The sequence below is a fragment of the Podarcis vaucheri genome, assembly GCF_965113315.1.
Source record: "Podarcis vaucheri genome assembly, chromosome: 14".
Classification (NCBI taxonomy): Eukaryota; Metazoa; Chordata; class Lepidosauria; order Squamata; family Lacertidae; genus Podarcis; species Podarcis vaucheri.
Genome location: NC_138752.1, coordinates 29,712,403 through 29,733,608, shown reverse-complemented (window position 1 = coordinate 29,733,608; position 21,206 = coordinate 29,712,403). Strand labels below are relative to the sequence as shown.

The 21,206-nt window shown below is 47.0% G+C and overlaps 1 protein-coding gene across 1 annotated transcript in view; it reads right to left on the bottom strand.

The window, feature by feature from the left end:
* IQGAP1 (IQ motif containing GTPase activating protein 1) overlaps window positions 1–21,206 on the bottom strand; it is a 53,066-nt gene that overhangs the window by 29,124 nt on the left and 2,736 nt on the right. The window contains exons 2-3 of the mRNA XM_082199320.1: window positions 18,970–19,069; window positions 104–260 (exon numbers count right to left, since the gene is read on the bottom strand). Of these exons, the coding sequence (XP_082055446.1) occupies window positions 104–260; window positions 18,970–19,069 (257 nt within the window). The remainder of the gene's footprint in view (window positions 1–103; window positions 261–18,969; window positions 19,070–21,206) is intronic.

The following is a 21,206-nucleotide window of genomic DNA, read 5'->3' as shown; positions in this document are numbered from 1 at the left end:
TCTCATATATCCTGCTCTGGGCTTTCCAACAGCTGCAGTTGGGCCAATTGCTTATTTCTGCCCCCGCGAGATGCCTCATTACAGAAGAAAAATGCTTGCCTACCTTATACCTGGTCTGCTCCCGGTCGTAGATCTTCTTGAGAGACACCACTTTGGGGGAGAAAAAGTTTCCAAGCTTGGCCAGGTAGACCCCGTTCCTGAGCCCCTCCTCCAGCTCCGTTGTGGGGGGCAGCTCTTCACTGAGGCAGGCCTCCATCCACCTGCAAGCGGGAGGGGTGGGGGAGAAGGACGTGAGTTGGGAAAGAGACCACCCAGTTCTAGCTTTTTATTCTTTATGCTTGCTTGCATGCCTGCCTTTCAAGAATTAACTACCAAGGATGGCTCATAAGGAATTAATAAGATCAGCTGCGGTGGGGAAGGGCTGTGGAACTGCATTCCTGACCCCACTTGGGAGTCCAGCCCAGAAACACCCTCATCCAAGAGCATCTGGACCTGCACACAGACAAAGCACCTGCTTGAGCACCTGGCCCAGAAAGGAACTCTCTCTCCTGCAGAGGCTTCCTTGGTCAGTCACCTGCCACTGCCAGTTCTCACAAGGAGGCACAGCCATTAATAATGGTCTCTTGGGCCTTCTAGCCAAGTGGTCCCCTCCAGCTACCTGTTATAAGTAAAGATGGCCAAGAATCAAGCTGGCAGGCACCAAGGCTAAGGCTGGCCGATATCTAGTTTTCAACATTGTGATATATCACCAGTTAAACATTGTGATATACCAATATATAACGATGTCTGAAATAAAGATGGAACTATGTAGAGGTGAACAGTAGGGCTGGGTGATAACTGGCTTTCAACTTTGTGATATACCACCAGCTAAACATCTCAATATTCTGATATATCACAATGACTGAAATACGGATGGAGATATATAGATGCACTGGTTGGCTTCAGAGTTTTTCCCATGTTGTGATTTTTGCATAACACACACACACACAACATATTGAATCCAGGTCAAAAACTAGGAAAACAATATAATATCATGATATGGACTTCAAACCAGTTTTGAACAATATATCGCCTAGCCCTAGCCAAGGCAAACTCCTTTGAGAACATTGTCCACCACCTTGGGTTTCAACAGCTGAACAGCATCCCACAGAGCATAAGCAGAGGTGACCCTCAGCCTCTTTGCCCAGTGACTGAGCAGCAGCAGCAGCAGCAGCCCTCCTCACAGGGGTGTTGGTTGTACAGTATGTTTCAGTCGCTGCACTGGCTTCCCTCAAGCTGTCATAGTGAAGACAATCCAGCTAGCTTCAGGTTCTGCCCCCTCAATTCCAAAAGGACCGAGAAAAGACCTTCCAGGCAGAGCTGCTTTGGCAACAACTTCCTTCCGACTACAGAATACTAAACAGCAAAGGGTGACTCAGGAAGCAGCAGGATTACTGCATCTGCAGGGGGTGACTTTGGCTGAACCAGCGACAACTGGTCCCATCCTTTTTCTCCCAGAAACCACAGCTCTGCACTTCCTCCTCTGCTGGGTGCTTTTCTCTTTCACCCCCCTTCCTGTTTATTGCCAGGGAAGGCAGCTGCCCAACCCCTCCCTCTCTTCACGGCCTGCTCCAGCCAGGTCTGAGGCAACATCCAAAGAAGAAATGTAAGCCAAGGGCCATCTATGGGCTACAAAAACAAGCCACAAGGCATCCTCCAAGATGGTGGGGCAGGTAGGCACAGGTGCTTTCTGCATGGGTAAAATGATGCCAGAAGAGGGGGTGCAATTGTGCCCCTTCCTGTCTCCCATAGAGCAATGAGTCTAAGCCACAAGGAAGTCTCTTGCAGGGGAATGAAGGGGCCCAGCTGCCTTTGTGATAGCCAATCTCTGGCTTCTGCAGGGGGGGGGGCTGTGGCCTCCCTGAACCATCCATGCTGGATCCCCACTAGCAGCTGCCTGGGGGAGCCGCAGGAGCTCAGGTACCCTCAGCTCCTTCTCAGCCCTAAGGTGGGGAAAGTTTTGGAACGTTGATGAGGACCCCAGCAGAGGCATCTCTTCCCCAGGCCAACTGTGGAGTGGAAGCCCTGGGGGACCCACAGCCCTCCCTGTCTCCCTCCCTCTGGGCCAGGGCTCTGCTTCCCTACCTGCATGTGCCCTTGGGGGGACAGGGGCACTTGCCTCCTACTGTCAGCTCCTCAGGCTGGGTGGCGGGGGGGGGGGATAAACCAGCCATTGAAGCCTCTGACAAATAAGTCTACAACGCTCAGGAAGGGAGGAGGGAAGAGAGGCAGAACCCAACATACCCAAACACGCCAGCCAGACATGTTTCACCATGAAAGGAGGAGGAGAGCCCTCCAAAGCTTGCAGCTGGACAATTTGGGGGTGGGGCACTGCAGGGAACTGGAAGAAGCAGCCCAGGAAGTGCAGGTGGCAGATGTGGGGTGGGGGTTGATTTAGCAGCCTCCGGAAGGGCTGGCACACTCTTGCAAACCTTTGAAAACAACTATTTTTAGGAGCCTCCAGAAAGGCCCTTTCCCCACTTTCCGAGCCAGAGGCTCGTGGGCTGTCCTGGCTGGCTCCAGCTCTCCAATGCCCTCTGAGCCAGGCAGAGAGGTAGGGAAGGATTTGGACTTGGTCTGCCACCAAAAGCCTCTGGGAGGAAAAGGAGCAGAAAGGAAAGTGTGGCTGGAAGGCCTGCTGTTCCACCCCGACAGTCCCATGAGCTCCGAAAGTGGGGCAGCTACTGCCACACCCCTTCCTCTGTTGCACAGGTCTTTCCTTTCAGTTAGCTTTTGGGGGGGGGCACGGGGAGCGGAAGGCTGCCTCTAAAAAACACCTCTGGAAAGGGTGCATCTGTGCGAGAGAAACTGCCTTGTCTAGACTCATACAGAGAAACAGCTAGGAAAAGGAATCCAGCCCACCCGGAGGCAGTCCTGAAACGGAAAGTTATTTTCCAAGGACGAAGCAACATTTCACAGAAACTCTGGCCAAATCCTCAGATTGCTCAGTTCCAACCTCTTCCTCCTACACCCACCGAAAGAAACTTTCCAGTGAGCGGCTCAGGCAGGCAGGCAGGCAGGCACTGCTACCAAATTTAAAGCATGACATCATCCCAGGCCACACCCAGGCCTGCTGTGGCTGCTGTGGCATTGAATGTGCTGGCAGAGTTAGGCCAAGCAACGCAGCTGGGCTCTGGGAAAGACCAGCGCTCAGGCGAGATGTTTTCTGTTCTTAACACTGCAGGGGAAAAAGGCCCACTCTGAGGAAACACCCCCATTTTCATGCAGCTAGGACAAACAGGTGCTCTGGGCAGCCCCAGCCCCAGCCCCACCTGGAAAACCCCTCCCCATTTCAGCCACCAGTCTCTGGTACAGGATGCCAACAGCACCTGTTGAGAAGGTGGCTAATACTACTAATAATAATAATAATTTATTATTTATACCCCGCCCATCTGGCTGGGCTTCCCCAGCCACCCTGGGCGGCTTCCAACCAAATATTAAAATACAGTAATACATCAAACATTAAAAGCTTCCCTAAACAGGGCTGCCTTAGAAGGCTAAGCCTTCCTGAACTCTCAGGAGAGCCTCATGCACTGCTTCCTCCCTCTGCCTCCAAGGAGGCAGCAAGAGAAGGGTGCTCTCTGGGCAAACAGTGGCCCTGCCAAGGGGAGCCGGGCAGGAGGGACTCTCAAAGGGAAGCAAAGGACTCTCTGAGGCAGGACTTCCGGTTCGGCGCCAGCGCTAATGGCTGCTCCCTCTCCGAGCTCCGGAGAGAGGACGGCTCTGCGAGTTCGGGTCTGACCCGCTACGGCAAGCGGGGGACCCCTAAAATCACAGGAACGGAGCCTGTGAACAAGGAGATTCGGTGGGCACCTGAAGCGCCCCCCTTTACCGCAGAAAGAGCCTTTTTAAAGGCTCCGGAACGACAACGGGGAGCGCGGTGCTGAGAATCGCTACCCAGCCCGCAGGGTGAAGCCGCGTCGCCATTAGTGGAGAGCGCCGATTCCCTTCCTGAATAATCTGGACAAAAAAGACCCGTGAGTAAGATTGAACCTCTATTCGTGTCAAAACTACTTGAAATTAGGCTGAAAACGGGAAAGGCGAAAATTAAGGAAGTCTGCCTTCCCCCGACTGCATGACAATTAAAGCAACGAAAGTTACTGAGCTGCATCCGTATGGGATATTGTCTTTAACTGCTTGAATCCGACATTTGGACTTTGACTATCCCCTCTAGCTTGCAGGGCAGAGGGGAGGAATAAGTGATTTTATAAGCTGCATGACCAACTTAAAGGAAAGGGAACTCTCTGCAGCCTTCAACCTGGCACAAACTGCTATTAAAACAAAGGAACACTGAACTGACTTTAGACTCCTGTGAAAGTAACAAAGTGGAAGTCTCATTGCTTATTTGATACAAAGTTTTGGGACTCTGTGGACACAATATATCAGGGAAGGCTGGGACTCTATCTATTGGGAAAGTGTTGCAATATACATATAGAAGCCTCCCGATAAATTTGCTTTTTAAATACTCTTTGCCTTTGTTTGCGGACATCTTGATTTGCTCCCTCTAGAGGGTAAATTAAAAGTTGCTACGCTTTGGGACAGTGGAATTTTCCTTTAGGAGAAGGCTCTCGTGGGAAACGACCTTGGGATATGAGTGGCCCAGCAGACGAGATAAGCACGAGAGCCAAGACAAGGCAATATCAACAACAGCTACAGCAACACAAGAAAAGAGGCTCGATCTCAGGCATAACTCCTACAGTGACAACAGGACAAGAAAAAGGTACAGCAGTCTCCATGGATGCAGTGTCGCAAGCCCTTCTTAAGATAAACCAGTCTCTGGAGAATCTAACAAAGCAGACGGCAGAAAATACCAAGAAATTGACAGAGAATTCACAGAAATTGACAGATTTAACAACAAGACTTGACCTGAATACAGAATCTATAAACAGGCTTAGGCAAGAAAATTCTGCCACACGCCAAATTGCGGAGGAAGCCAGAACTATTGCTGGAGAGACCCAGGAAAAATTAGAACCGATTGCCAGGAAGGTCTATGACCACGACGCAACTCTGGCATTGTGGGAACTACAAAGAAAAGAAAGGAATTTGAAATTACGATCAATTCCAGAGGACGAAGGAGACAATCTTACGGACTTTTTAACGAAAGAGTTTGCTGATTCCTGGGAAGATCTAGAGGAAGACGAATTTAAAATCACAACAGCATTTAGACTGGGCAGAAGACAGAACAGAAAGGCGCCGAGAGACTGTCTGATTACCTTGAGATCGAAGGAGGAAAGAGACAAAATTCTAAGACTGCACTTTGAAAAGGCCTTACAAATTGGGAACTCACCGATACAGATCTTTAAAGACATTCCTAAACATATTTTGGACTTGAGAGCTTCTTATAAGGATTTGGTCTACCTGTTGAAGAAGAACACCATTCTCTTCAGGTGGGAATTTCCACAGGGACTGTCTTTTGACTATAGGGGGAAGAAGGTGAAAATAAAGACGATACAGGATAAAGACAGGTTCCTGCAAAGAAATCAAGAAGATTTACAGAAAGGAAGTGTAGACCCAATTGCTGAGCAAAAGAGTGTAATAGACATCCTGAACCTTTCGTTTGGACAGAACCTTCCACCACCAACAGAGGAGGAACAACAATTGGGAGCTGCTGGAGGAATACCAGAAAAATAACAAGATGGCCCTGCAATTCCTTAGCTGGAATTGTAATGGGATGAACAGTCCTTTGAAGAGACGACAAATATTCCATATTTTGTACAGAGAACAACTGGACTTGATTTGCTTACAGGAAACTCATATAACTAGAGCACACAGGAGACTGCTTATGAATAAAAAATTGGGACAAGAATTTATTTCGTCGGACAAAGTGAAAAAAAGAGGAGTTGTGATTTATGTAAAAGAGAAGTGGGCTCCAAAAATGATGTTCAAAGATGAACAAGGAAGATATTTAGCGGTGGAGATTCAGGTACAAGGAGAAAAATTTTTGATAATTGGGATCTATGCGCCAAATGAAGGTAAAGCAGAATTCTTCAAAAAACTCCATGAAACTTTGACGGATTATTTGGAATACAATATGATAATCATGGGAGATATGAATGGTGTAGTTTCTACAAACATGGACAAGACACAAAGACTGACACTTACTAAAGAAGGGAGACTCCCGAAGACTTTCTTCGAAATGACTGAAAATATGGACTTAATAGACATTTGGAGAACAAGGAACCCTCTTGAAAGAGAGGGAACCTTTTTCTCCCATGCAAAGATGACCTGGACCAGAATCGACCAAATATGGGTTACTAGTGGAATGGCTCCGAAGATTAAGAAGGTAGAAATCTGCCCAAAAACCTGTTCCGACCATAACGCCGTGAAGATGGAAATGAAATTTACAACAACTGGTCAGTTTAGATGGAGAATGAATGACACCCTATTTCGAGATAGAGAGATCCACATGAAGGCCCAAAAAACTCTAAAGGACTATTTTGAAATCAATCTAAAGGGCGATGTGGAAAAAAGAGTGATCTGGGACGCAAGTAAAGCTGTGATGCGAGGATTTTTGATTCAACAAAATTCAATAAAGAAGAGAAAACAGAATGAGAAAAAGGAAAAAATTTTGGAAAAGATAAAAGAAGGAGAGAAAAAATTAAGATCAAAACCAAAGTCCCAGGAGATTTTGAGGGAGATTAAGTTGTATCAAACACAATATATGGAATTGATGAACCAAGAGATAGAATGGAAAATAAAGCAAATGAAACAAAAGACATTTGAGTCGGCAGACAAATGTGGTAAACTTCTGGCATGGCAACTTAAGAAAAGACAGAAATTAAATACAGTCACAAGTCTAGAAGTGGATGGGAAAAATATATCTAAACCCAACGAGATAAGAAATTGTTTTGTGAGTTATTTTAAAAAACTTTATTCCCAAGGATTACAAAATGAAGAGGACATAGATAAATTCCTTAATAAATATGGATTACAAAAAATCTCTCATCATAGCAAGGTGGAGCTAAACCAGAGAATAACAGAACAAGAGATAGAGGGTGCCATTCAGGACATGCAATTGGGCAAATCTCCAGGGCCAGACGGACTGACTTCCAGATATTATAAATCTTTAAAGGAATGGCTGATACAACCGTTAAAGGAAGTTTGTAACGAGATTTTAGAGGGGAAAAAGGCACCCGAATCGTGGAAAGAAGCATATATCTCACTCATACCAAAGACAGAGACTGAAAAGACTCAACTGAAGAACTACCGCCCAATTTCGTTACTGAATGTGGATTACAAAATTTTTGCAGACATTTTAGCAAAAAGATTTAAAAGAGTACTGATGGAGAAGATTCACAGAGACCAAGCAGGCTTTCTCCCAAAAAGACACCTCTCAGACAATGTTAGGAACATAATAGACATTTTGGAAAAGTTAGAGGTGAACATAAATACTAAAGCAGTTTTGATATTTGTGGATGCGGAGAAAGCCTTTGACAATATTTCGTGGAGTTTTATGAAAAAGAATCTTCATGGGATGGGGGTAGGACAAGGATTTGAGAATGGTATGGGTGCAATATATTCCGAACAAAAAGCTAAGTTGATTGTAAACAATGTAATAACTGAGGAACTTAAGATAGAAAAAGGAACACGACAGGGGTGCCCAATTTCCCCATTGCTTTTTATTTCGGTCCTGGAGGTGTTGCTGAACATGATTAGAGATGACCAGCAAGTTAAAGGTGTAAAGGTCGGAACCAAACACTATAAGTTAAGAGCGTTCGCAGATGACCTTGTATTGACCTTGCAGGAGCCAAACACTAGTACAAAAAGAGTGTTGGAAATAATCCAACAATTTGGACAGGTAGCTGGATTTAAATTGAATAAACAAAAAACTAAAGTCTTAGGGAAAAACCTAACAGATATGGAAAAGAATAAGTTTCAAGAAGAGACAGGTCTGACGGTGGTTAAGAAGGTGAAATATCTAGGGGTTAATTTAACATCTAAAAACTTGAATCTGTATAAGGACAATTATGAAAAATGTTGGTCAGAAATTAAAAAAGATCTAGAAATATGGTCAAATTTGAGATTGTCAATGTTAGGCCGAATTGCAGTGATTAAGATGAATGTACTGCCTAGAATGTTATTTTTATTTCAAACTTTGCAGATTATTGACAAGATGGACTGTTTCAAGAGGTGGCAGAAAGACATTGCGAAATTTGTCTGGCAGGGCAAAAAGCCCAGAATAAAATATAAAATATTAACAGATGCAAAAGAAAGAGGGGGATTTGCCCTGCCGGACTTAAAATTGTATTATGAAGCAGCAGCATTCTGCTGGCTGAAAGAGTGGATGCTCCTCGAGAATACAGATATCTTGGACTTAGAAGGTTTCAATAATGCATTTGGCTGGCATGCATATCTATGGTATGACAAAATCAAAGTGCATAGTGCCTTTAAAAATCATATTGTAAGGAAAGCGCTGTTTAATGTTTGGATGAGATATAAAGATCTGTTGGAAAACAAAACCCCTAGATGGTTGTCACCCTTAGAGGCTAAGGCCCACAAGAAAGTTAATATGGAGGTCGGATGGCCAAAGTATTGTGAGATCTCAGAACAGGATGGAGAGAAACTGAAATTAAAGAGCCATGAAAAACTAAAACCCAAAGTACAAGATTGGCTCCACTATTATCAAATAATGGAGGTTTTCAAACAAGACAGGAAAATTGGCTTCCAGGTGGAAAAATCAAAACTTGAGACAGAATTGTTAGAACCCAATACTAAGAATTTGTCAAGAATGTATAACTTGCTGTTGAAATGGAATACACAAGACGAAACAGTTAAATCAGTTATGATTAAGTGGGCACAGGACATTGGTCATAATATTATGTCTGCTGACTGGGAAAGGTTGTGGAACACTGGTATTAAATTTACGGCATGTAGTGCTTTAAAGGAAAATGTGATGAAAATGGTCTATAGGTGGTACATGACCCCAGTTAAGCTAGCAAAAATTTACCATTTGCCTGATAACAAATGTTGGAAATGTAAGGAAATTGAAGGTACTTTTTATCATCTTTGGTGGACATGCCCGAAGATTAAGGTTTTCTGGGAGATGATATATAATGAAATGAAAAAGGTATTTAAATATACCTTCCTTAAGAAACCAGAGGCCTTTCTCTTGGGCATTGTCGGCCAATTGGTGCCAAAAAAGGATAGAACTTTTTTCATGTATGCAACAACAGCAGCAAGAATACTGATCGCAAAGTATTGGAAGACACAAGATTTACCCACCTTGGAAGAATGGCAGATGAAAGTGATTGACTATATGACATTGGCGGAAATGACGAGCAGAATTCGTGACCAGGGAAAGGAGACTGCGGAAGAAGACTGGAAGAAATTTAAGATTTATCTTAAGAACTATTATAAACTTGATGAAGCTTAGAATGTCGAGATTTTACAGAGAGAAAGGGTTGCAGTAATATAAGATCAGATTAAGAAAGGACTATGATGAATTAGGATGGGAAAAAACATTTATAAGTTGCTATAAAATTTGGACATGAGGATGCAGAAAGGGGAGGTATGGGGAAGTCCGAGGAAAGAAGTTTATGAAAGGACATTTTGAAATTATATTTGTTTGTTTGTCTGTTTTTCTTTTATGTTTGTTTGTTATAAAAACTTTTGTAAAACCAATAAAAATTTTATAAAAAAAAAAAAGGACTCTCTGAGGCAGAAGAGGAGGTCAGATGCTGGGGGGGCCACATCCCCCAAGCTCTCTCATCAGACGGGACGGCCGAATGGGACAAAGCTGTGGGCAGCCATCCATCTTGGGCCTGCCCATCACCCATGTTTATTATGGCAAACAGCCAGCATACTAAAACCAGAATTTCTGCATATAGCCTGCCCATAAAAAGCAAGTTTAGAGTGAGAGACTAGGGTTCACTGTTTCTAGGAACCCTTCTCGTTGTGAGAATTTTGTGGGTGAGCTGAGAGTTTGTTTGGATGCTGAAGGCAGAGGAGGAGGATGTGTCAGAAGGAAAATGAATTGATATTGATTTATTCATATATTATAAACTTTGCATTAATATGTTTTTACATGTAACTGTGTATTTTTTTGTAATATTTTGTTTAAGTTGACTGTAGTTGCTTCAATTTTCTGTACACAGCTTAGAGATACTTTTAATATATAATATTTAATATGTTATCATAATATAAATAATCTAAAATGAGCCTGATGACACCAAGTGCAGAAAAAGAACCTGTCAGCAGCACCAGGAGGAGTATTCCCATTTCTACAGGCAGCTGAGCTGTAAAAAAGGTAAAGTAAAAGACCCCTGGATGGTTAAGTCCAGTCAAAGACGACTATGGGGTTGGAGAGCTCATCTCGCTTTCAGGCCAAGGGAGCTGGCATTTGTCCACAGACAGCTTTCCAGGTCATGTGGCCAGCATGACTAAGCCACTTCTGGTGCAACAGAACACCGTGACAGAAACCAGAGCACACCGAAATGCCGTTTACCTTCCCGCCGCAGCAGTACTTATTTATCTACTTGCATTGGCATGCTTTCGAACTGCTAGGTTGGCAGGAGCTGGGAGCAAAGCTACAGGGAACCGGGCAGAGGGCCTTCTCGGTAGTGGCGCCCGCCCTGTGGAATGCCCTCCCATCGGATGTCAAAGCGATAAACAACTACCTGACATTCAGAAGACATCTTAAGGCAGCCCTGTTCAGAGAAGTTTTTAATGTGTTACATTTTAGTGTATTTTTGGTTTCTGTGGGAAACCCAGCTAGATGGGCGGGGTACAAATAAATTATTATTATTATTATTATTATTATTATTATTATTATTATTATTATTATTATTTGATGCGCCACTGAAATTCACAGCCCTATGTTAGCTGTGCCCATTAATTTCAACGAGCATACTCAGAGGAAGACTAGCACGGGGCACAACCCTTGATCTACAGATTGAAGGCAAGGCATCCGCAACGGTAATCAAGGCCCATCATATAATCAAAACCAACAAATCCAGAAAACTCTGTCAGCACAGCAGGGACAAAATGGGAGTGGGAAGGAGTTTCCTCTGAAGGGCAAGAAGAACAAAGCAAACCCGTCCGACTTGTTTGGCCTCCCCTGAAGGGCCCTCCCCGTGCGGGAAAACTAGGTGCAGGAAGGAGGAGCGCCAGGTAGTTCTGGGAGATGTTCCAGCCACCTTCATCAGCTGCAAGGAGGAGGCAGCCTCCATCCCCCTGCCCTGAGGCCCTGAGGGAGGGGTCAAGCAGCCTCAGCCTTAGAGAGCAGCTGCTGCAGCCCCATCCTTTGGGGAGGCAACTGACCTCCTAAAAAAACCCTGCCAGCCAGGTGGGCTGCCCTTCTACTTCCTAGAGCCAGTGTGGTGTAGTGGTTAAGAGCGGTGGACTCGTAATCTGGGGAACCGGGTTCGCTTCCCCGCTCCTCCACATGCAGCTGCTGGGTGACCTTGGGCCAGTCACACTTCTCTGAAGTCTCTCAGCCCCACTCACCTCACAGAGTGTTTGTTGTGGGGAAGGAAGGGAAAGGAGATTGTTAGCCGCTTTGAGACTCCTTCAGGTAGTGATAAAGCGGGATATCAAATCCAAACTCTTCTTCTTCTTCTTCTTCTCTCTACAGCGCCTGCCATGGATCATGACCCCTGCCTCTCTTTGACACCTTCAGCCCTCCATTACTGCCTTGGACCTTGACCTCCCCCAGCCCATCTGCCTGTGGGTGACTGGCCAGGTCTGTTGCCCTCCCAGCCCTCCATCCAGGGCAATGGGAGCTGGAGTCTGACAACAGCTAGAGGGGCCCTGAGGCCCCCAAAAGATCAACACTTCTCTGCCCAGATCTCCCCCAGGAGGTCCTTTGTCTTGGGACTCCAGACACAAGCACACCACTGGGCCAGCCCTGAAGTGAAGGCAACCATAGGCCCGAGTCCTGAGCTGCGCCTCTCATCTGGAAGCTTCCTCAGCTGAGGCTTCCTAGTGCTTTTTGCGTATCATTCCATTTTCCCAACATGTATTCAAAGCAGCATGCAATGGAAAAAATAAACCACAGCCATAAAACCAGAGACACGTGAGATTCAAAGCAGCTCTCAGCTGTTCAAGGGAGCAAAGTCCTCCCCTCCAGCACGATCCCAAATATCTTGCCCTGAAGACCACAGCACCCAGCTTCTCAAAATGCATGGCGGGGTCTCTCCCTCAGCACAGCAGCAGAACCCACCACCTGGTTCTTGGGCCCCAGGGCCATTATGGTCGCTTAGCAGCTGCAGTGATCTGTGCAGAGCGGTAGCAGCAGGCAGCAACATCTTCTCCTTGCCCAAGCCCTCTTCCAAGGTCATCTTCCAATTCACAATGGGCCACAATGAGTCCACCTCCCTTCTCCAACCTGACACTGCAAAGAACCTCCAGTGTCACAAGGGGAAAACAGTCAAGCAGAGGAGCAGGGTCGTAGAGCAGAAAGCAGCAGAGTGCCATCTTGGTGAGAACTATAGGCTGGAAAGGTTTCGTTTTAAACCACTACTAAATTTTTGTTACAGCTGGGTTCTTTTAAGTCATGTTTATGCAGTATTTTATCAGTATTTTGTGCCTCAGCTGGAGAGCTGTCCCACTGTCCCGCCAGGAAGCTGAGCTTGACTGGGCAGGCAACCAAAGAGCCCACCTCTGACTGCAGCCAACTCTGTCAATACAGTGGTATCTCAGGTTAAGTATTTAATTAGTTCCGGAGGTCCGTACTTAACCTGAAACTGTTCTTAACCTGAAGCACCACTTTAGCTAATGGGGCCTCCTGCTGCCGCCGCACCACCAGAGCACGATTTCTGTTCTCATCCTGAAGCAAAGTTCTTAATCTGAAGCACTATTTCTGGGTTAGCGGAGTCTGTAACCTGAAGCGTATGTAACCCAAGGTACCACTGTATTTGTTTTCAACAAGAAAGGTGGGGGGACTGGCCTAAGGCATTATGCCATTACGCAGAGCCATCATGGCCAGGGACTTTGGTGACCAAGGGCACTCCAAGGGCCACAACAGGTTCTTACCCCGACATAAATATTTTTTTCAGAGGAGGTGGAACACCAACAGGCTTTGCGGTTACCGAGAACTCTGGGTGGACCAGAGCTGGGGTAGGGGAGAAGAGAGAGGAGCAAGGACTCCAAAGGCCAAATGAGCCACTGCTCATCAGGCCCTGAAGAAGCCCAGAACCAAAGCAGAGCCTAAAACTGAACCCAGTGGTGGGAGGAAGGTGACAGTCTCCTACCTAGAAGACATGGTGCAAACCCTGCTGCGAGTGGCTCTCTTGTGCAAGACGCATGTCGGGGGGGAAACGTTACTTCCTCTTCCAAGAGGTGTTTTGTCCTCACTCGGTACTCACAAAGGGGCCTTCATGGGCTGTGCTTGAAAGAAAGCCAGGATCTCTGCCCTGAAGGCCTCAAGGTCTAGTTCCCACACCACAGGGCCTGTTCAGGCAAGCAGCGAGTGCTTTGTTCCAAAGGCTGACTGAGGGTCAGTGGTTGCAACACCAGGCCAGCGCTCAAGCAGCTGGGCGTGGGGAATTGGGAGATCCCTTTTCTGCGTCAATGTGGCCTGAATCCTCCTGACACACTTGGCTCGCCCACACTGGTGCGCACGGCCAGCCTTCACAAAGCAAGTCAAACTGCGAGGAGAGAGAGAAGACAACAGCCCTCCTTCGGCAGCTGAAGAAAAGGATCAGCCTGGGCACGCTGCTGCTGCTGCTGCTTCAGAATCTCCAACGGCACATCTGGGAGGATCCTTGCCAGGTGTGTGGAGCCCCATTGTTGTCAGCTGCCAAAACGAAGGATCCTCCCCCACCGATAACAAGCCCAGGCACCTGCTGAAAACTCCCGACTGTCAAGCATGTACAAGTCCCTAGCAAGTAACTTGGAGGGCATAAGACTGCAAAGCCTCCCAGGATCCCCCAGACATGCAAGACTGGGGCTCAGAGCTGGAAAAATGGCTAAGGACCAGCATCAGGTTTTAGATTCGGGGGGGGGGGATGGGGACCAGCTGCCTAATTTAGATAGTTGCTGGGATTTATCCAGTCTTGATGGTGGGTGTTGCAAAGAGCAGCAGCAGGATACAGGCAGTCAGAGGCAGAGGAACCAGGAAGGCACAAGGAGGCAAATGCTAGCCAAGGCAGAAGTATCGGCCCCCAGGAGACGCCCCAGCCATTTGATTCCCAGCTACACAGAGAGGAGGGACGCGGGTTAAACCACAGAGCCTAGGACTTGCCGAACAGAAGGTCGGCGGTTTGAATTCCCGCGATGGGGTGAGCTCCCGTTGCTCGGTCCCTGCTTCTGCCAACCTAGCAGTTCAAAAGCACGTCAAAGTGCAAGTAGATAAATAGGTACCACTCCGGAGGGAAGGTAAACGGCGTTTCCGTGAGCTGTTTTGGTTTCGCCAGAAGCGGCTTAGTCATGCTGGCCACATGACCCGGAAGCTGAACGCTGGCTCCCTCAGCCAATAAAGCGAGATGAGCGCCGCAACCCAAGAGTTGGCCACGACTGGGCCTAATGGTCAGGGGTCCCTTTACCCTTTACCTTTACACAGAGAGGAGGGGCTTGAATCTAGATAGCTGTTGGTTAGAGCATGGTGCTGATAACACCAAGGTCACAGGTTTGATCCCCATATGGGACAGCTGCATATCCCTGCATTGCAGTGGGTTGGACTAGATGATCCTCAAGCTCCCTTCCAACTCTATAATTCTATGAATTCAAGGCAAGTTCAGGGAAGAGGCATTGAGGCGGGGGGGGGGGCAGCCATCCCTGTCCCCACTTTCCAGAGAGCCTGTGACATCAGTGCACTGAGAGTTTTACAGACAGTTTATAAACTAAGAGAGTAAAGCTGCAAACGCAGGTGGGCAAGGAAGATGGAAGTCCCCCCCCCCCCCGTAAAAAGGCCAAGAAGCCAAGAAATTGGTCTGTGCTTCCTTCCATCTCAACTTCATCCTGTTCAGGCAAGCAGCAACCTCTCTATGAAGGAGAAGGGCAAGAGTGGCCCATGGGGGGAAGCACCTGCTGTTCCACACCCAAGCAAAAGTGGGCTTTAAAAAAGAAGAAGAAAGACTAGGGCTAAGGGGACGGTTATCACAGTACCAAACCTGGCAGTAGTACTTTACCATTTACTGGTCTCCACTTTGCTGTCTCAGAAAAGGACCACTGAGAAGCCCTGTGAGATTGGAAAGGGGGACAAAAGGAATCTGCAGCAGGCTGGCGGTGTCTATCGTGCCAAGTATGCTAGAGAAAGGAAGAGAGGCTGCCAAGCCAGAAAATGAGGAACTCTGGGCAGAAGTGCAGCACCTCTGGGCAGAAGTACGGCACACTGATAAGCACCTGTCCACAGCAATTCAAAGAAAAAATTACAGAAGCTTTAAAAAATTGCTTTGTAGGCTCCTGCTGGTACATCTGAGATATGAATGAATGAAGTATATGAATGAATATGGCACACAAAACCCAGCTCACCTCCCTCCCAACCCTGGCCATGGAAGCAGAGAGCGATGGAAGGGCCTGGTGCCTCCACACAGGAGTTGCTTTTATCTATCAGGCTGTAGAGAGAGGATTTAAAAATGGGAACAAGCTTAGAACTTCTGAATGGCACAGCAGTGGAAACCTTGCATGTCCCAAAAGCTGAAAAGTAAAGGGCTGAATCAGCTGAGCTGGCCTTCATCCCTTATGACATAGGTTGCACCAGAACAGGCATGGGCTCAAATTACAAGGAGAAGGAACTACGGCTAACCATTGGATTGTGGGTACTGTTTGGGGGGGTTGTTGGGGGGGGTTAAAGAATTTTATTTACAATATACATATTAAAAGGTTATGGACGCCTGACAGTTAAGTCCAGTCGCGAACAACTCTGGGGTTGTGGCGCTCATCTCACTTTACTGGCCAAGGGAGCCAGCGTTTGCCCGCAGACAGGTTTTCCGGGGCATGTGGCCTGCATGACCAAGCCGCTTCTGGCGAAACCAGAGCAGTGCACAGAAACGACGTTTACCTTCCCTCCAGAGTGGTACCTATTTATTTACTTGCACTTTGATGTGCTTTCGAACTGCTAGGTTGGCAGGAGCTGGGACCGAGCAACGGGAGCTCACCCCGTCACAGGGATTTGAACCACCGACCTTCTGATCGGCAAGCCCTAGGCTCAGTGGTTTATTACATACGTACAAAAAGAAAACAATTGTACAAATAACAAGGAGGGGGAAAAACATGTACTAAAAAATGAAAAATAAAATTAGAAAAAAGAAAAAGAACAAAGATAAAAAAGGAGAAAAAGAACAAAGATAAAAAATGAGAAAAGGAAAAAGAGAAAAAGTAAAAAGAGAAAAGAAGAAAAAACTGTCTATTTTAGATCTTATTAGGACTTACATGAAAATTGTTTAAATGGGTTGTGTACTTTTGATGGTCTTATTCTTTATGACTACTTTTATTACGTTTGTAATTATGTGGGTTTTATTCATGTAAGTCACCTTGTACATAGTTTTAACTATGAAAACGCAGCATACAAATAATATGCATATATTATGCAATAGTTCTTCCTGGAGGCATGGACTGTCCAGGAGCAGCTGGAAGGTGGCAGATTCATTTCCTTAGAGGTCACCTTCCCGGACAGCGACCTCTGACCAAGGATGATGAAGTCGAGGACATCCTGCATCATTGCCAGCCGCCCAGGTCTCTTCAGACTGTGAGGATTCTAGGAACTTAAGCCTCAAACTGCAACAGCAGCAAACTGGAATTGGCTGTTTATTTGCCAGCAGTTCTGTACATGCCAAGTCTATTCCCCAAAGGAACAGAAGGTCATCCACAAAATAAGGCTGTCGTCCCTCATCCCCAGATGGATCAACTGCGGATCAGCATGAGGGCAGGAGTGGAAGTTTTGCCTTTGCTGCTCCGCAACTACAGTGTCCACAACGCAGAGCCCACTGACGCTCCACAGGGCAGATGCTCTTACCAGCCAAAAATACTGACCTTTTGCTGCACATGGCAAAGCAGCAGAACAACCACAAGAGGATCCTTGGTAAAACCAAGGTTTAGTTTTATTTTTGCAAACTACTTTTACAGATTTTTCAGAAAACACCACGAGAGCATGCCAGATCGAACACAAGGGAAAAGAGGAATGTCCAAGCACATTTATGACTGCAGCAGGAAATCCAGACAGACACTAAGAATCCAATCAGAGAGTCTCTCACATCCATCGCTCACATCAGATCAGAATGATTAATGACCCACAGAAAAAGAGAGACGCTCTCTCATTGGCCAATGAAATAAATGGAAACCAACATGACTCTGTGGGCAGTGCTGATCCATTTGTTATGGCCCGTTTCAAAAGTATTTGGTCCCACTACTGGTTGACAGGCGGCATCAAAGGGTCTCTCACCTGGCTGCCCGAATCAGACAATCCAACAAGCTGCCTACCCTGTGGATTACAAACTGCATCCACTTCAACAACACTGAGCAAAGGAACCATCATAGCTTCAGGCTCCACAGATTTACTCAATCCAAGGCGAAGTTCACGAAACACTTGAGCCCGGCCAGCTATTTCCCCACAACTTCTCCACCCTTCAGAGGAGAGCCCTTTGTCAACAGCTTTAAGAGATGGAAACTAGATGAGAAGGGCCTAGAGGGCACTTTATTGCCAACTAACCAAACCAAAATTTCTAACTGGAAAGGCTTCGCAAATTGCAGAAGCGCAAAGCCTCTTGCAAGGCTGCTGCAGGCTCTGCACTTTGGGCCCGGAAGAAAGAAAGGAGGGAGGAAAACGTGAGTCACTTCCTCATCTCATTCTTGGCCCAACAGTTCCTGTGTCATATTAGGAAGAGAGAGAGAGAGAGAGAGAGAGGAAGGAGGTGGTTAGGATCAACCACATCGCACAAACTTGGGCAGCAAATGTTGCTGGTGGGGGCTGAACTCATGGGAGCTGTGGGCCAGGGATTCCCCATCAGCCCAAATCTCAGGTGCTGCTTGGAGGGGAGACCGGACACCAGTCTGGCAAGTGGAGATAACCCCTTGCTCTGGTTCCTGTTCCAGGGCTTGCCTTGTCACAGAAAAGGCTCCCACGAAGCCCAAGGGGGCAGGGGGCAAGATGCTCAGAGAAAGATGCTCCAGGGCAAGGCTTCTTGGTGGCTCCACTCTACCTTGGGAAGGTCTCTGGGTTTGATCCACAGCACTTCCAGGCAGAACAGACCACTTCCTGAAATCCTGGGCTTGCCTTGTAAACAACACTGGGCTAGATGGGCCAATGGTATGAGGCAGCTTCCTCTCTTCCTAGAGCAGGAGAACCTGAACTGCCTCTGGACCGTAAGACATCATCAATCCACCTCAAGCAACTGCAAAAGCAGTGTTGAACCTGCTCTTAAATCCTCTCCACTCCTGTAGTTCCATGGCCAGTTCAGAGATCAAACACAACCCATAACCAACCCCAAAACACACTTGATACACCCCCCCCCATTGCAGGAAGCAGCTTCCCTATTAAACCCCAAGCTTCCCTCACCTTCTGACATATCCCACAAACCTGATTTATCTTCCAGGCTATTAACCACTACCCTTTTGCTTTCGTATCCAGTATTATTCTGCCCCGTAATTGCACTCATTAATTTGGCGACCACATGCTGATTTATGCTTAAAATACTATTTGTTCCCAGAGCAGCTTCAAATGATACGAAAATATGGTTTCTTTGAAAGCAAAAGGAGTAAAAAGAGGTCAAAAATAATCCACTGGGAACTGCAGGTGGGAGTGGCACAGCCAAAGAGAAAGCAACGGAGCAGCTTAATTGGCCTGTCTCTAGGTGCCAGAAAACGGGGCAGCTGTTTCTGCAAAAGGCTAGGCCTGGCAACAAAACAGCAAGTCGAACAGCTCAGGGATGCTCTGTTCCTCTCCCCACCCCAGCTGGAAGCTGCAATGAGCACCACTGGTGGTTTAAGCCAATGATACCCTTTGGGCATGTTATCAGCATGGGGCTCACCACCCCTCTGAAAGGGCCCCCTTACCTCTTGGCTTCCTCCAGGTGGCAAAGATATTCGTAGGCCACGTTCTGCCGTCTCCGCTCATCCATCTCTTCTGCAGTCATCCTCTCATTATCCAGGACAGCTGCAAAAAGGCAGGACAGGGTCAGTCCAGGGAAGCCAGAAGGCCCCGAGGCAAAGTGCAGCTCAACAGGGGGTCGCCCCCAAGTGGGAGGTGTTGGGAGCTGGAGGAGCAAAGCCTCACTGGGTGCCCAGAAGCACCCAAGGTCCGGCACCCCACCCACTCCCCCCAAACAGGACAGCTAGTGCCAAGGGTTTGTTTTTGTTTTGTTTTTTGAATGGCTCACCTGTTCCCTCCAAGTCCCACCTCAATACAAGCAACAAATGGGGAGTCAACCCCCCTATACCACTTTACTATGTATTTAATTTAAAGCATTTTTACCCACCCTCTCACCCCTTAGGCAAGAAGATTGCCAGGGCTGCCTTGTTTGCAAAAACCAGGAGCAGGATTTTAACCCCAGACTCCGCTGGGAAGACGCTCGCCAACAGAAAGCACAGTGCAGGGAGCATCCTGCCCACCCTAGAAAGTACTAAAATAAGGCTCCACCACGCAGAGCAGAGGCCCCAGGCTCCAACAGAGGAGGAAGCTAATCCAGATAGCCAGTCCAAGGACAGACTTGCCAGGTGCACACACCTGCTGTGACAACAGGGTGAACAGTTTACATTCAGTGTGCTCCCTTCCCCCCCCCTCCACAAATAAAAAACAAGCTGATGACAACATAAAGCCACTGCACTGCCTGAAACTGAAAGTTCTTCTGAGACTTCCTGACTATGCTCACAACCATTCACAAGAAATAGACAAACTAACCCCATGCCTTGGGGGGAGACAAGACACAAATCAGTGACTCTTGCAGAGGCAGCAAGAGTGGCTGGAACAATCCAGTCACATGGGCAGGGTACAAATAAAATAATAATTATCATCATCATCACCACCATCCTCCTCTCTTTGCTGAACAAGCCAGCTTACTAACTGAATGTTATAATAATTACAGCATCCTGGTTTGCCATGAAACAGAGCCACTCCAAATCCTGTAAGGAAAAAAGCAGACTTCTGGCCCTGGAGCCCACATGCCTTTTGCATCAGACAAGGAGTCTTGCGACACCTTAAAGACCAACACCTGAGATTCTGCACTACAGAACTACTTGATTTGAGGCAAAGTGAGCTTTTGTGAAATGGGCGGGGCTTCTCAGTGGCACTTTCTGTATAAAACTTTGAGATCTTGACCAGTCAGTGCCCAGAACCTTCCAGAAGCATGGGAGGATAGTTTGTGAGCAGAAACGCGTTTCTCCATGAGTCAGAAAAGGAACGGTCCAGCCAAAGTGAGGCATGAGAACGCTCTGCTGACTCCTCTGGGAGAATAGAGCGAAGGGCACCTTCCCTCCCTGCATCTAAAAATACCAGGCTGTTTGGCTGACAGTGGTAAATATTCATAATTTGCCACAGAAATAGATCTGACAGATCGTAACATTTATAACACTTTGCCTCAGGTGTAAGATCCCCACTGATTCCCTTTGTGTAGGAAAGTCAGCTTTAGTTCAGTGACTTTGGTAACAGTCCCATGCTCCACATTTTAAAAAGTATCAATCAAATCTAGTTGGGGAGATAAGGCAATAATGGTGGGGTAATGAGGACCTCCAGTGGGAGGGTACTCCACAGCACTAGCCCCACAACCAAAAAGGCCCTGCTCCTCTCAGCCAGTCCTGCAGGACCCAAGATAAGACAGTGGAAAGGTGTCCCTCGGGAAGTTGTGGACTCTCCTTCCTTGGAGGTTTTAAGATGATGTTGGATGGCCATCTGTCATGGATGCTCTAGCTGAGATTCCTGCACTGCAGGGGGTTGGACTAGATGACCACTGGGGTCCCTCCCAGCTCCACAATTCTATTATATTTTACAAGTGCACATTATATTCTGAGGCAACTATTTAAATCAGAGGATCCTAAAATAGCTTCCTTTAACATAGTGGTTTGGGAGAAGATCCTCAGTTCAAGACACACTCATTGCTTCAGTCATCCGAATGAGACAATCCTGACACCCCTTGAGCAGCCAGGATGAGCAAGACTTGCACACAAGATGCTCCAGTTCCAACCCTGGAGCTGAAAAGTCCTGGCTCAGATTACAGCTGCACGCTGTAATTGACAGCACGTTCCTATACCACCCCACAAACAACTGCAGTTTGGTAAGAGTGCTGGGAACTGTAGCT